This window comes from Thunnus thynnus, chromosome 24, assembly GCF_963924715.1.
Source record: "Thunnus thynnus chromosome 24, fThuThy2.1, whole genome shotgun sequence".
Classification (NCBI taxonomy): domain Eukaryota; kingdom Metazoa; phylum Chordata; class Actinopteri; order Scombriformes; family Scombridae; genus Thunnus; species Thunnus thynnus.
This window is the reverse complement of record NC_089540.1, coordinates 18,678,841-18,694,413: the sequence shown is the minus strand read 5'-3', so window position 1 is coordinate 18,694,413 and position 15,573 is coordinate 18,678,841. Positions and strand designations below refer to the sequence as shown.

Below are 15,573 nucleotides of genomic sequence, written 5' to 3'. Positions count from 1 at the left end.
TGTTCATTCATCACAGTGAATTTACACTGTAGTTTATTCTGATTCAACACCACACACACCGTCCTGCTGCCTGAAATACTCACTAGAGCATCGAATGTGGATTCATCCGCTGCTGAAAATAGTCCCCAATAAATGCACTATTTCCTCCTGTTTGTTTGTTAAAAATCACTGTACAGTGACCAGCTGTTTTAGGGAATTACTGGACTCTTTTTAAAAAACAAAACAAAACATGAAATGATACATTTGTGGTGTTTTTAAGTGTTAAGATTTATGTCTTCGGGAGGAGAAATGAGACAAAGCACGGTTGGTTTCTGTCTTTTCACAGGATTTGTTAACAATAACAAAATGCAGAATGACATCAGACTCATCTTTTAAATTACTCAGCATTTTATTGTTGTTTTTTTTAAAATTAATTTTGCTTGATGTAAAATAAAAGTTACAAGTAGCTAATAATTGATTCATGTGCACATCCAAATATTTCACTATTATAGTAAAACTTTTACAAATTAAAATACAAATTTTTCATTTCTTAGCCTTTATGAGTGACTGTCACCATTTCAGAAAGATGAATTTTGTTGATTAAATATCTTAAATAGCCCCAAAAATGAACTTATTTTTACTTTGTAAATTTAGGAAACTGCTTTTCTTCTTGGTATTAAGTTGCAGTATGTTTAAGGTATAATAATAACATGATTTACAGTATAATTTCAATGTTGTTTGCTAAAAAACAAACAAAAAACAGCTCTGTACACATTCAAAAAGAAGCACACCGGACCATCTTTATTCACCGTTTGAAGGTAAATTGAAAGGTTTATTTTTCAATGACTTCATTTACAAATCCAAACAAAAGTGCAAATATCTGGGTTTTTTTCCTGTGCGAGTGATGCGTCTGATAAATACTTAAGAGTTAAACGTAAAAAATAACCAGGGTTTAACATTAGTGTGTTTCAAACAAAAAATTAAATTAAATTAAAAAATGCTCACAATAAATCTTCATTATATATATACACAGTTATTTTTTCAATACATTCTGTTGGCATTTAAAAACAAAAGCTTGATAATTTGCTTCAACGACATGGAGAGTGTTTTCTATGGTTTTTTTTAAGCGTTTTCCAAAAGTTAATTCCCTCAAAGTTTCCAGTCTTTATGAACCGTTAGCAGCTGGGAGCGCCGACTGATCCACTTTATTTTTCACAACAACAATAACCACGAAGAAGGAAATGACAGAAGAGATTAAAAAAAAAAAAACACCAAATGTGCAGTCGAGGAGCAGGACTCAAAAACAAAAATTTTATGGTTTCTTTTTCTTCTGAATTTTTTGTGCAATCAATATTTTTACATGCTGGGAAAGATCTTTCTTTTTATCCTTGGATCATTTTCCTGCAACATTAGTTATTTTTCTTCATTATTGATCCATTTGCAGCAGCCAGACTGACTACAAGCGTCTCCTTAAAGACGTAATATTTAGCTTTTAGTGTCACAAACAAGACTTACAGGTTATTTTTGTTAGTTCATGTATCAGGAGCTTATTGTACCATTGGCTACTTAGCTAAAAAATGTTAACCTGGTAACAGATATGTCAGCTTCATTTCCAGTTATGAAACTTTTCTTGTTTTTGAATCCTTTCTAAAAAAAAAAAGGGTCCCTACACACTGTGTGCAACATGCTGAAATCTTTGGTCGTTAATACAAGAAGAGAGTCTGAGAGAGGACAGAGACACGTCTACAGCAGATATTTGGAGACTGAACAAGCCTGCGTCAAAATTATGACAGATTCACAAATTTAGGGCCAAATTTGTTGCGTCAATTTTCGTTTCTACTCGGACAGAATTTGTGAAGAAAACTACAAGTTGGCAAAATAAAGCAAATCAGCTTTTTTCTGTTTCTGTTTCTGTTTTCACCTACCGACTGGGAAACACTTCCAGCTGATTTGAGAGACTTAACAGTGCCGACTTGATCTTTTACAACATTTTCTCATCTTGCTTTGTGGATAAATGTCTGTCTAGAGTATTGAAGTCTGTAGGTCACATGTGATCTTTTCCCCAAATTTAAACTGGATCATTTTTATATAAAGGCCAGAGATGACTGAGTGTCATCACACAGTGTGTATAGGCCTTTAACTCAATAAAAACAGGTTTTATTCCGTGAAATGTGAATTAACTTGACTTACGTTTCCTCCACTGAGTCACTGGAGTCACATTTTAAGGCTCTTAAAAACCTTTTGACACAGTTAAATGAACACAGATGCAAAACAGTACCAACAACAATGTTTTGTTTTTTTATATACCCAGCTGCTACAGTAAAAACAACATTTAGCTTTTTTGACAGACACACAGTGTGTGTCAGTGTTGGTCCTGACAGGAACTGTCAGTTTGTGCCCTCAGAGGCGGCGTTAATATAAATATGGCAGCAACGCATAACATGAAAAAAAAAACAAGTTAGCTTAAACACAAAGTGCAGCAGTCCCAAACTCCCCAACTTCAAATAAAATCAGAGTTACAGACAGTTTTTACGATAATATCATGATTCAGTGGTGCTGAACTTCAAACTTCAAACCCCTCTGGTTCATTAAATCTCTCACCTGGTCCCATTTTTCAGAGCATTGATGATGCTCGAGTACCTTTATTTCACGAAACCCTGCAAACAACCCAGATTTAAAGATTCCTACACACCTGATTCCTAAAAAAAAAAAAAAAATCAGTACTTTTCACCTATTTTTATCTTAAGAGCAGATTTAAAGATTTTTCTGAGGCTAATTAATATCAGTTACCTTCCAGCGTACTGTGACAGAATATTATATCCATAAAGGTGTGCTTGAAGGAGAGTTTTGTACCTTTAATCTTAAATTTGTACAGTAAGTTTTCACCTGTAAACTGTGCTGAAAGCTTCTATATTCAGATCTGTGCTGCTTCATGTTTTAAGTCTGAACAGTTTGGTTTCTGTCTGTAAACTTTGTTCCTTCAGTTTCACACTTGTGCGTCTTGTTTGTTTCACAAACTGTGTGGCAAAGAAATAAAAAGATCACAAGTAAAGCTGTTATTTTCACTTCATGGTGAGGTTTTGTATATAGAAGTTTAAGACAGCGAAGGATCCATAAAAGAGACATGGAGGGAAATCTTACTTTTGACTTCAGTATCTTTGGAGCGGATACGAGCAATGCAATTGGTCAGTCATGTCACAGCTCCTGTGGCTTCACAGAAAAATAAAATAACCTGAAGTATAAATATGTTTAAACTCATAAACCGATGAGATTATAGGTGGAAGCTTGCAATGAACAATCCAAGTTTAAAGGTAGAGACCTAAATGTTGACTTAAAGCATGAAGCCTTCAAGCACCTGAAGCATTAAACACAGAATTTACAGGTAGATTAACAGAACTAAGATTACAGGTAACAAAACTCCTTCCTCAAGCACACCTTTTGGATCGATATTCCTTAAAGTCAGGAAGCAGCAGTGTCTGAACTCCTGACATACTTTGGGACTGAAAGTTTCTAAGAGATGATCGTTATTAAATGAATTTACTGTGCTCTGTCAGACTGTCCAGGCCTGAGCAGCAACCCTGTGATTGTAAACTACAGCTCCTCTAACATACATCCTCACACATGACCACAACTTTGTATCTATTCAGTCTCAGGATTTTCCCTCCAGTGTCCAGTTTAATCTAAACTAGCAGCACTAAACAAATGACTGTTGATTGTAGCTACAGCTGCTGCTGCTACTGAAGAGATTTACCAAAAGCTGGAAACAGCTGCAACACCCAGAGTTTGGCACTCTGAACACTAAACACCTGCTCGACTCTCAGCGTCGATGGCGACATGTGACAGCTCGTGTTTTGAGATGATGATCACAAAGAAATAGAAGAGGCTTTCGGCTCCGATCAGACAGAAAGCTTATTAGCAGCTTGGGGCGGCTTTTTGTAATTGTTTTCAATGAGAGTGAAGCTTTTGCGTTGCTGAGCGCCTCACGTTTCTCTGCTCTATGCTCCTCACATTTTTGCAGGAGCGCCCTGAACGCCTTGAGCTGAAAGAAGTTGTCCAATTGGATGAATTGAGAGGCGGGCCTTCTGCGGTGGTGACGACAACATCAGCTGGCGATAACAGTCATGGATGACAAACTAGTGGTTTACTTTTTAGGTGCTTTGGGTGGTTGATTAGCAACAATAATATTAAAAAAGACGCAGCAAACTGCTCTTTTTTTAAATTGTGGGCTTCATGAAAAAGGCAACGCTCCTGCAAAAAGCGCTCTGTCTGATCGGAGCTTTTCTTTTCAGTCTGCAAACGCTGAATCTTCTGAACGTTTGAAATGTTAAACAATGAATCTTTATTTTAACTACAGTAGAACCTCTTTGCCACTGGCTACCTTGAATGAAAAATATTCCAGCACAGTTACATTGAAAACACATGGAGCAGGGCTGCAGCTGTGGTCACTACAAGGTGGGACTTGCCTGTCAGGAGGTGGGAGGGACTTTTCACAGGTTGCAGTACAGTAGCGTCGCACCAGTTTCACCTATTTACACCGTCGCGGTAAAGCTCGTCAGGCTCGCTAATTGAACATGATGGACTCTGGATCCTGGTTCATCATTTGAGCCATGTGACGCAGGACGTCCTTCTTGGTGATGATGCCCAGGAGACGCCTGGAGAGACACAGCGGAAATAAACAAAGTGAAGGTCAGAAGTTCCTCTCTTTGCTGCACTCAATCGATTAGCCGATTAAAATTGACAAACAACTATTTTGTTAATTGTTAAAGTAATTTTACAACCCGAAATGCCAAACATGACCTGGTTCCAGCCTCTCAATTGTGCTTTTCTTTTATTTAATGTGATAATAAACTTAATATCTTCAGATCAGGATATTTTAGACCAAACAATTAATTTATAAGTCAAAGTTAATTGAGATTAATCATCAAAACATTTTTAGTTTTCAAATTTAACGTCATCCCAGTCTTTTGAAGAAAATGTAATGATTTAAATTGTCCACCAGAGGGAGCTGTTTCACCTCTAAAGAAAATAAATCAACCATATTTTTTGTTTGTTTGGTTTTTTTTTTCATAATTTTTATAATTCATCAAGAAAAAATATGAATCATTGTATGGTTCCAACTTCTCTAATGTCAGGATCACTGTAAACTGAATATCTTCATATTTCAGACTCAGAAGACAATTGAAGACGTCATCTTGAGAGACGGTAATAGTTGACATTTCAATAAAATTTCAGAACTACAATAAATGCATTTGTCCTTTGAGCTACTCATACTGTTAAAATGTATTTATTTATAGTGCTTGTGTTTCCAAAACACCACAAAGGAACAGCAACGTGTTCACAAAACATCTTAAAGACTGAAAATAAGGGTTGTGTCGGTTGTAACTTTAGGACGGTTTAGTAATTCACAAGTATATCTCCTGACTAACTGAAACCTGCTGCAACAAGTGGTCCTCGTAGGGGTCAGAGTTTTGGAATAATACAACAATAATGAACTTTAAGAAGCATATTGTGATGATGGAGTTGAGTTAATAAAGATTCAATCAGCTCATCAGCTAATCTAAACAACCCAATAACACTTGACAACCCTCTATTTGGAGTCCAATTTGTTCAATAGTTCATTAAACGCACAATATGTAATTTCAGCCGCTAGGGGTCTCAATCAAAACAATAACAAAAGACGGAGTGTGATGACAGTGTGAAGTAGCAAGGGATCATGGGAGTTGTTGTCTTCGTTGTTAAATCGTGGATGTATAAAGAGAACGAGCGAAAGTCACTAGTGCGCATGCTCTATGGGCTGCACAATGCGGAGGATCCGGGTAGTTTCATACCAGGAAGTCGATTTTTTATTGCTTCACGCGCCACTGAGCAACTTTCATAGGAATGAGCGGGGCCCCGCCTCCGACGCTGTATCCAGTTCTCTTTATACATCCATGTGTTAAATAACCAGCTTCACCGGGATAGGATTACTCCAGTGTTAGTCATTCAGGATGTTTTTACCCGCAGAGGTCTCCTCCTCTCCAGAATAAGCGGACCCGGAGATTACAGGTAAAAACACTGAATAAAGCTGTTTCACCTAAAAAATCAGTGTTTCTCCGACGATGTTTGGTGACCACCGAACTTCCTGGAGGGGCTGTTAGCCGAGCTGCTGCTAATGTTTGCCCAGTTTATTTCTCTGATAACTTAAGATCCAGACGTCCAATGACTAAAATCCTTCTTCCGGCTAAAAGATATAGTTAAAAACCACCTAAATTTATCATGAAAATGTGGCTTAAAACTGAATAAAAGTCCATTTATAACAGTTTGTGTGGAACAACCACAACGCCGATGTATTATCTTGTATGTGTGTACGTTACTCTTTGGTAGACGCCATTGTAGCGGACAAACACAGCGCCGCCGTATGCATCTTGTGCGTGTTTACTCTTTGGTAGAGGAGGTATGACGCCATCGACAGGCGACCAAATGAAACGGTCCGTTACTTTGATTCAATTACAGATTTCTCTGGGTTTGAAAATTATTGGCAACATTTGGGATAATGTAAGTACACAACTCAACAACATATATAACATAGGTCTAGTTGTTTTTAGACATTTTAATGCAGAATAATTACATATTGTACCTTTAAGTTATAAGATATTCAACAGTTTATACTGTTGAGTAATGTGTCACATTTTATAAAATGTCTAAAATATCTGCTCATGTGTTTGTTCACTAAATACAGTCATTCTGATTTGGAGAACATTTGGAGAAGTGTAATAAATGTGGTTTATTGAGCCATTATATTCAGATGTGCGTTATTTTCTAGAAATTCTGTTTGCTGAACAGTTTGTTGAAAACTTAATGATAAATACACTCCAAATCCTTGGAAACATCTGGAATGAGACACTGGCGTGAGGCTTTTTGTAGCTCCAGTGTGCGTCCTGTTCTTACCCGCTCCTGGTGACCAGACACTGGCGGAGGCCCAGCTTGCGAAAGATGTCCACCACCGTCTCCATGGGCGTGTGGTCGGTGACGGTGAAGGGGCTGAGGTTCAGGATGCGTCGCAGCTTCAGCGGCTGCGGGTTGCTGGCAGGCAACTGCGGCGCGTCCTCGGTGAAGTAGACCACCGAGCTGCTCACCACGCCGTCCTGTTTCTGACGGGCGTTCTCTGTGAAAAGACAGGAGAGGAGTCAGGCTCATAAAACACTGTTAGAAAATCTTTATAGCAAATCAGTCAAATATAAATAATAGACTAATCTGAAGTGGTTCAACCATCTTACTGATGGCGAGTGTGAGATCCCTGCGCTGGACGAAGCCGATGAGTCTCTCTGACTCTCGGGACACGACCACCGGGAAGCCGTTATAATCCGTGTCTTTGATGAGTGTCTCCACGTCCTCCACCGTGGTGGAGTCCTGAGTGAGGACGGCCAGAGGGGGGTCGTTCCTGCGGGGCCGCATCACGTCGGTGGCCAGGGTGCGGTGTGTGAACTCGTCCCTGACGTCCAGGTAGGGGTAGCCGTTGAGCTGGATGTGCGACTCGTAGATGCCCTCCTTCCCGAAGGCGTCCGCCACCCACTTACTGGTGACGGCGGCGGCCATCAGAGGGACGATGTACTCCAGACCGCCAGTGAGCTCAAACATGATGACCACCAGGGAGACAGTCATCCTCGTCACACCGCCTGGAGGGACACACAGGGTTTTATTACAGGAAAAGAAATTAATCAACAGCTTTGATAATCAATTATTCATTATATAAGTTTTATATCATTGTAAACTGAAAATGTTTGGGTTTTGTATATTTTTTTAAGCTGTCGACCTCAAAAGCCTGAGGGAAAAAAAAGCTCTTTATTGTGTATTTGGAGAATAACGATGTATGAACTGCGTCTACTCACCCAGACAGGCGGCGGCTCCCACCATGGCGTACAGTCCAGGTGTGACGCAGTCGGCGCCGGGCCGGCACCAGTTCTTGAAGATGATCCAGTCGTGGTGGTGGTACGCCATCTGCTCCACGGCGATGCCGACGATCCGCCCCGCGATCGCCCCCACCGCCATGCTGGGGATGAACAGACCTGACGGGATCTGGAGATGTCGCAGAAACAGAATCATCAACAGGAAGTCAGAGTTAAAGCGAGCATTCGTTGAAGAGCCACGTCAAGTTTGAGTCCCGGGTTGGTATGTCATCATGCCCCCAAAGGAACTTGATAAAAATCATTAAACTAACTAATCCAAAAACGTTTTCACAAAGTGTTTTCATGTTTAAGTCTTCTATCAAGTATGTATGTAAAAGCTTAAATTGCAATTTTCCGTAAACTCAATAGTTTATAATTGAAAGTAATTAGATGGGAGGGTCTGTGTGAGGTGATTCCAGTCAATTAAATGCCTGAAAAGTCAAACTACTTCATCACATTCATGCAAAAATCCTCCTATAAAGCAGTCGTGCTCATGGTTTTATACTATTGCTCATGAAAGTGTAAAATGACCGGCAGTATTAAAGGGATATTCCAGTTTAAATATACAGTATTGCTAAATCTCTACCAGATGACACATTTCTATCATCTCACAGTAAACGTCATGTATATGGATGATGTGTACAATATTCTCAGAAATCAGATTTAGCAAATACTCAAATTATTTATTCTTAAAGTAAAGCCTGAAAGAAAAAGGACGAGTGCACATCTACCATTTGTTTTTGAAGTGGGAGTAAACGAGATTTTATTGACAAATTTATTCCTTGTGATCTTTCTTGTACTGACCTTCATGCCGAAGGTGAAGATGGTGATGACGATCTTGAAGATGAGTGCGAGGGCGAGCTGCCACAGAGCGTTGTAAACGCCGGGCCCTGCAGGTCGGTCTGGGATGTCGTCCACCGGTCGACTCATGTTGGGGTTGTTAATATAATCGCAGAGCTGCGAGGACTCGAGCGCTCCACAGTCGTTGAAGAGCTCAGAGATGAGCTCGCTGGTGCTGCGGCGGGTGTAAGGGTTGGGGTACGCCAGCAGGGCGGTGATTCCCGTCACGGCGATGACTTCCAGGACCGGGTACTTCCCCAGCTGGGTGGTCTTCCTCCGCCGGCACCAGGCGATGTTGGCTCGGATGAAGAGCGTCCCCCAGAGGCCGCCGAACACGCCCAGCAGGATGAAGGGGACCAGCTCGGCCATGTACCACGGCGTGTGGTACTCCACGTAGAACAGCACCAGGCGGCTGTTGCCAAACGGGTTGATGGAGCGCAGGGTGAAGGCGGCGACTAGAGCGGCGAAGAACGAACGCCACAAAGTCTTCAGAGGGAAGTAGTAACTGACCTGCAGGAGACACGAAGGAGTGTTTGTCAGAGACGAGTCTAACACCAATGAGGGGAACATGACAGCTCTGGAAAAGGACGACAGATGAAGGAGGCATCGCCCCGGAGCTTCATCAAGAGGAAGAGGAGGAACAAAACAAAACAAAAGAGAAATGGTGACTTTCTTAGAGACACGACGCTCCATTAAAATTAAAGATTTAAGATTTTAAATTTCTTACAAATCATTATTATAACTACTAATTCTGAAACACATATTTCTTGACAGTTTGGTTCTTTTATCGTCTTTATCGCATGTTTTAACCATAGTGCACTTGTCAGGCTTTTAACAGATTGTCATGAAGAAGCTAAAAACAAAAGCTAACTATGTTTCCAGGGAGTTTTTGTCATGACTTTTCTGTTGTAAACATTATTGTTGCAGCTCTAGAAACAATATTTTGTGATATAAAAGCATAAAGAAGTTATAATCCTTTTCTAAATGTATCTATTTTTGCACAGTAATTAAAAAAAGGGCTGATAAGAAGATCAATAAGAGCAGCAGTATTGATAAAATCCTGACGATATTCATTCCTATATATACACATAAACAAAGCAAAGTCATACCTACATTTATAAAAGATTGGCAGCTAATTTTATTATCTCACTTGGCCTCCTAAAACTGTTATTTCTCAAAAGTTCAGTTACAGCTTGTGACTTCCTGTTTACATATTCGGTTGCTTCGGTTTGGACGATGATGTTTCCTAGCAACTGATTTATCCATTACCAAGGTGTCTACTGTCTGAGACATTTTAATGGTGGAAGTCGACCTAGTAAATGTCTGGTTTGAAACTAGCTAGTAGTTACTAAGGACTTAACACACTAAGAATCACTCCAGGAAAGAGGAAATGGGAAAATAAGAAATGCTTGAGGAGGGAACATCAGGCAAAGAGAAAAGGCAGAAAACTTCCATCAACTGAATGTGTCGACGATACCAAACAGAGCAGATATATAACCGACCTCTTCCAGGCTGAACAGAACTCCTCCTATTGGCGCTCCAAAGGCCACCGACACTCCCGCCGCCGCTGCAGCTGATAACACCTGCAAGACAAAAGAATTATGTAAAAAAAATAAGCTGATCTCTGTGTGAAAATGCTCTCTGAACATCCGAGCGTACCTCTCTCCGCTTGCCCTCATTCTTGCTGTACTTGGAGAAGAGGCTGCAGAAGAGGTTTCCGCAGCAGCAGGCCACGTGGACCAGAGGACCCTCCTTCCCCAGGCTGAGACCCGATGACACCGCCAGGACCAGGGTGACCGTCTTGATCAGCAGGGTCCATTTCCCCAGGTAGCCCCGGATGATGAAGCCGCTGAGGATTGTCTTGATCTGCACAAAAATGCAAACAAACATATATATCATCTGTTTTTTTTACTCTCCAAAAGGAGAAAATAATAATGATAAGTATTACTAATACTTTTTGATTCATTTAATAATTGTTAGTCTTTAAAAAAATCTGTGAAAAATGTCCGTATCAAACTTCCAGAGTCCAAAGTGACGTCTTCAGATGTCTTGTTTTGTCCGACCAACAGTCAAAAACCCCAAAATATTCAGTTTATATATAAATAAAAAAGAGAAAAACAGCAAATCCTCATATTTCAGATGCTGGAACCAGGAGATATTTATCACTTTTGTAGTTGTGCATTTGTAGAACTCAAGAATTTTAACGAAGACTTTGATGTTTTTTAACTACATTTTCCTGATTTTTCCTCCCAGTTGTAAAGAACTGAATGTTTCTCTTCAGATTTTTCACTTGTTTTCTTAATATCTAATTATTATTGCCTTGTATGTTTGAAGGATTTGAGATCTTTGGCTTAATTTTTTAAAAATGTTCCTACTTAGCAAAGTAACAAGCTGATTAATAAAAAAAAAAAAAGTCTGGTGATGTTTTATATTTTTTAGATTGTCAACAAATCCTATGAAAACATCAAAACTAATTGAGAATAAGGAAAGTATAGAATGATGCCAGTGTTTAGTATCAGGTGTCGTCCATGATGCTCCTCTCACCTCTGGGATTCCTGAACCGCAGGCGTACGGAGCGAAAACTCGCACCAGCGACACCGCCAGGAAGGAAAACAGCAGAGCCCACAGGATGTACAGGAAGTAGTTCAACACGTACGCTCCAGCTCCCTGAAATAATACAGACACATAGAAGGAAGTCAAAGATGGCACAATTATTATTATTATTATTATTGTTATTATTATTATCATTATTATTATTATTATTCTCTTGAGCCACACATACACTGTTCTGTATGTACAGTTTGTATTGTCTGTGTTTTTTTACAGCCTTAATGATTTAAAAATGATCTCTCCATTGTCAAAAGGACAAGTTAACCTCAGTTGGGCTTTTTATTCAATTTTTTTTGTGATAGAAAAATTATTTTAATATAAGAATTTTCAGTTAACTAACATTAAACACAGCAAAGCGCGTGACAGATAATAAAATTGCATCCCAATAAAAGTAAAAACTAAAAACTGCTTTCATTAAAAGTATAATAGACAACATGGATGGTTTTTGCATTATAATATGATGCAACAATTAGTCAATCATCAAAAAATATATTGAAAACTATTTTGATAATCGAGTATTCGTTTCATTTTCATTCATTTTTCAAGCAAAAATACCAAACATTGGATGGTTCCGGCCTCTGAAATGTGATGATTTGCTGTTTGTCCTTTTGATTTATGAATATCTGAACATTTGAGACGATTAATCAGACAAAAATTTCACGATTAAATCGACTAATAGAGAAATTAACTGTCAGATTAATTGATCGTGAAAATAATCATTAGTTGCAGCCGTTGCTCAGTTAATCACTGCTTCCTCTGGTGATGAAACATTTCAGTTCTTTTGCTACTTTTAAATCTTAAGATCAATGTTTTTATAACTGCTTTTGAATCTCCATTATTATTAACAAGATTATTTTGTCTTCTTTCTTATTTTAATTACTTAAATGTGTTATTACTTTGTCAGTAAAGCACTTTGGTCAACATTTTTAAATGTGCTCTATAAGTAAATTATCTGGGCTTCAACCTGATCTTGATGTGCTAATAAGAAAGGAAACAGACGCTGGAGTTGAGTTTTATTTAACGGAGAGTCGGGTCTGACCTCAGCGTGGCCGGTCATCAGCTCGGCCCACTTCTGCCACTGAGGACACTTGTCTCTGTCGTCGAACGTCGTCTCGTTGGACGTCCAGCAGCACTGCTCGTGGCTGTACCAGAACGCCGACAGACACACGCCTTCCTTCAGGTCTGTCATCCAGTCCACCGCCAGGTCGATCACTCCGGCCAGCGTACCTGGAGAACACAGGACGTGTCAGTGCACCTGAGACCCTCGTGACGTTTTTTCAAAGAGCGAGGATATTCCCGGTACAGATACATTTTAATTTCCCCCGTGGCTGGCGTGTATCTTCTTCCCTCCTAACCAACCTGAGAGGAGTCCGATGAGCAGCATCACCACCCATCCTGACCAGGCGTCCAGCAGGCTCTTGATCAGCTCCCAGATTGACTCTTTGCTCTTACTGGTGATCTGGGAGAAAGACAACAAGGACAAATGTAAAATTCTTCATTCAGAGAGTTTGAATTGACCAGCGGCCATGAAACTACAGCAACTTAAAGATTATGTAAGAATCCACAGTCCAAATGCAGCAGCAGCTTTTCAAACACACTGAAGCAAATATGAACAACTTCCTAATCTTCAGAAACAGCAGCTCTTTATTACAACCCAGATACTGTTAAGTGTCAGGGATACAACGTACTGTGACTGTCGTAAGCATTTATATATGTCAGCGGTCAGTATAGTCTTTATATTGTCCAGGTGGTGTCGTACAGCTACACTATGTGTCTTGATTATTATTTGAGTCATACAAGGTTGCTCCGCTAGTCTGACGCCTCCGCTGCCTCACTTGTGTGGTAAACTAGCTGCTGAGTCCTCAGATTTGTTGTCGTTGTAGAGTAACTCAGCTGTTTATTACACACAGCCTGATCTTTGTTGGTAATTTTTCTCTTAAAATCCTTCCACACACTGCTTCTCAGACGCTTCAGTGTTGTGATTATCCGAGTGTATGTCTGCATTTTAATTTATTAGCTTAGTTTACTGATCGGTTAAAGAGCAATAAGTAAAGCTGATGACAAGTAAACTACTTTAAACGGTTTGTTACACTTACAGACTATTAATTCTGAATTCAAAAGCTTTCAGCCTCCAGCCTTTCATTGGAAAAATTGGACTAATAGTGTTGCAGCAGTGCAGCTCACCAATGCAACCAATGAAACACAAGGGATCTAATAAAACTTATCCATACATCTCCCTCACTAAAGTCTTCAGTGAGCCATAAATTCTCTGTCACATATTTCAATAATGTGTTGAAGAAAAAACAACAGTCTGGTTGAACCTTGCGGTGGCGGTCTGTGTCTCTGGACTTTTCTCTCAGCCAGTCGATGGTGTGGAAGTCTTCATACGTGCCCACATCAGGAAAAGGCTCGTCCAGGAAGTCCATCAGGTTTCCAGCTCCGTTCATCTCCTCGGTGGGCGTGGCACTGCTTAAACCTGGTGGAGAGAAGCAAACCATCAACATTTGAACAGTCTGACCTTGTTTACAGTGACACATGATCTAATTGGTTTTTAAATGCAATCTGTAAATTAATGTGCTTTTTTTCTGTGATTTTTCTAATGTTTTATGTTTCTAAAGTCTCAGATTTTATACTAGTGATTACATGAGTAGGACATGAATATTATGAGCTTGATGTAGTTAAAGTATTGCAGTAAAAGTACATAAGTATTATGAGCTTGATGTAGTTAAAGTATTGCAGTAAAAGTACATAAGTATTATGAGCTTGATGTAGTTAAAGTATTGCAGTAAAAGTAGTGGTTTGGTCCCTCTGACTGATATATTATTATATATGACATCATTAGATTATTAATAGTGAAGCATCAGTGTTAGAGCAGCATGTTACTGTTGTAGCTGCTGGAGGTGGAGCTAGTTTACACTACTTTATATACAGTTAGCTAGTTTAGTCCAGTGGTTCCCAACCTAGGGGTCGGGGCCCTCCAAAGGGTCAGCAGATAAATCTGAAGGGTCGTGAGATGATTAATGGGAGAGGAAAGAAGAAAAAACAAAGTTCTGATACACAAATCTGTTTTCAGTTTTTGGACTTTTTCTCTAATCTTTGATTTTTGCTGAAATATTGGATCATTTGAACATTTATTGAAATGAAAGCATGTGAGAAGTTTAGAGGGAAAAATCACTATTTGGTGGAGCTGTTAACAACTCATAGACATGTGAAATGTGACCCCGACTACACACTGCTTTTTGTAAGACGTCAAAAGACAAAAAGGTTGGAAACCACTGGTTTCATCTTTAACAATGTGTTGTATTTTAAAAGCTTGTTATATTATCCATTGTGTCAAATCTTCATCTGAAAAGTAACTAAAGCTGTCAAATAAATGTAGTGGAGTAGAAAATACAACATTTCCCTCTGAAATGTAGAAAGTAGCATCACATGGAAATACTCAAGAAAAGTACTGCAAAATTATACTTAGTTACTTTCCACTACTGGTTAATTGTAACTGGGCTGTTAATTGACATATTAACATATTTAGTTGTTAAAGGGTGGAGGACAGATAAATGCTACTCCTGATAGCTTTGAAACTGCGGTCTTTCACTTGTCATATCGCTAATTTCTTCATTCTGACTGACGTTTCATTCACAACTAAACAGCTGTAAATGAATAACAAACATGAAATAACATAAAATACCGCAGTTAGCCGTTCATTAGCATCATCTCCTCTTAGCCACATTAGCTTGATCAGTTCAAGTCTTTTACCTTCAGCGGCCTCCATGTTACAGTCCGTCCTAACGGCTGCGGATGGAAAATGTTTCTTTTGAATGAACAACTTATTTAATGTCGACTTTCTCGGGCATTTCAGCTTTGACACAGAGACAAAAGAAATAAACAAGAAAACTAGACGACAGCGTCACAGATGCTTCCCACAATGCACCTGTTCACTCTCTCAATCGGTCGTTTCTGGATGGTAACCCCAGACACGCGAACGATCTCGCGAGAGTCATCATTTTAACCCAAACCATGATCTTTCCCAAACCCTAACCAAGTGTTTTTTGATCTCAGAACTAACCACACCGTAACCACAGCGTTGTCACATCATAAAAAACATTATTATGTTGTACAACTCGCACAATGAAGAAACAACGCGTACAAATCTCGCGAGAGATTTTTAGGGTTACCATCAAAACATGACCATGATCTCACGATACATCCATGATCTCATGTT

At 39.4% G+C, this 15,573-nt stretch overlaps 1 protein-coding gene across 1 annotated transcript; it reads right to left on the bottom strand.

Moving 5' to 3' along the window:
- Positions 1–783: 783 nt before the first annotated feature.
- LOC137176801 (H(+)/Cl(-) exchange transporter 4) lies at positions 784–15,312 on the bottom strand. Its single transcript, XM_067582735.1, has 12 exons — positions 15,108–15,312; positions 13,676–13,830; positions 12,714–12,813; positions 12,394–12,581; positions 11,289–11,411; positions 10,404–10,610; positions 10,247–10,327; positions 8,709–9,254; positions 7,848–8,034; positions 7,236–7,634; positions 6,907–7,123; positions 784–4,631 (listed from the first exon to the last, which is right to left on the bottom strand). Exons 1-12 carry the CDS (start codon positions 15,121–15,123, stop codon positions 4,541–4,543), a joined length of 2,310 nt encoding a protein of 769 aa, XP_067438836.1. The 5' UTR covers positions 15,124–15,312; the 3' UTR covers positions 784–4,540.
- Positions 15,313–15,573: the final 261 nt, after the last annotated feature.

What these genes read in the sequence shown, in the direction of transcription:
- LOC137176801 (XM_067582735.1), bottom strand. An exon ending in TGATGACCGGCCACGCTGAG is followed by an intron (nt 11,412 to 12,393) that starts GTCAGACCCGAC and finishes GTATTATTTCAG; the next exon opens with GGAGCTGGAGCGTACGTGTT. An exon ending in ATGAGGGCAAGCGGAGAGAG is followed by an intron (nt 10,328 to 10,403) that starts GTACGCTCGGAT and finishes TTTGTCTTGCAG; the next exon opens with GTGTTATCAGCTGCAGCGGC.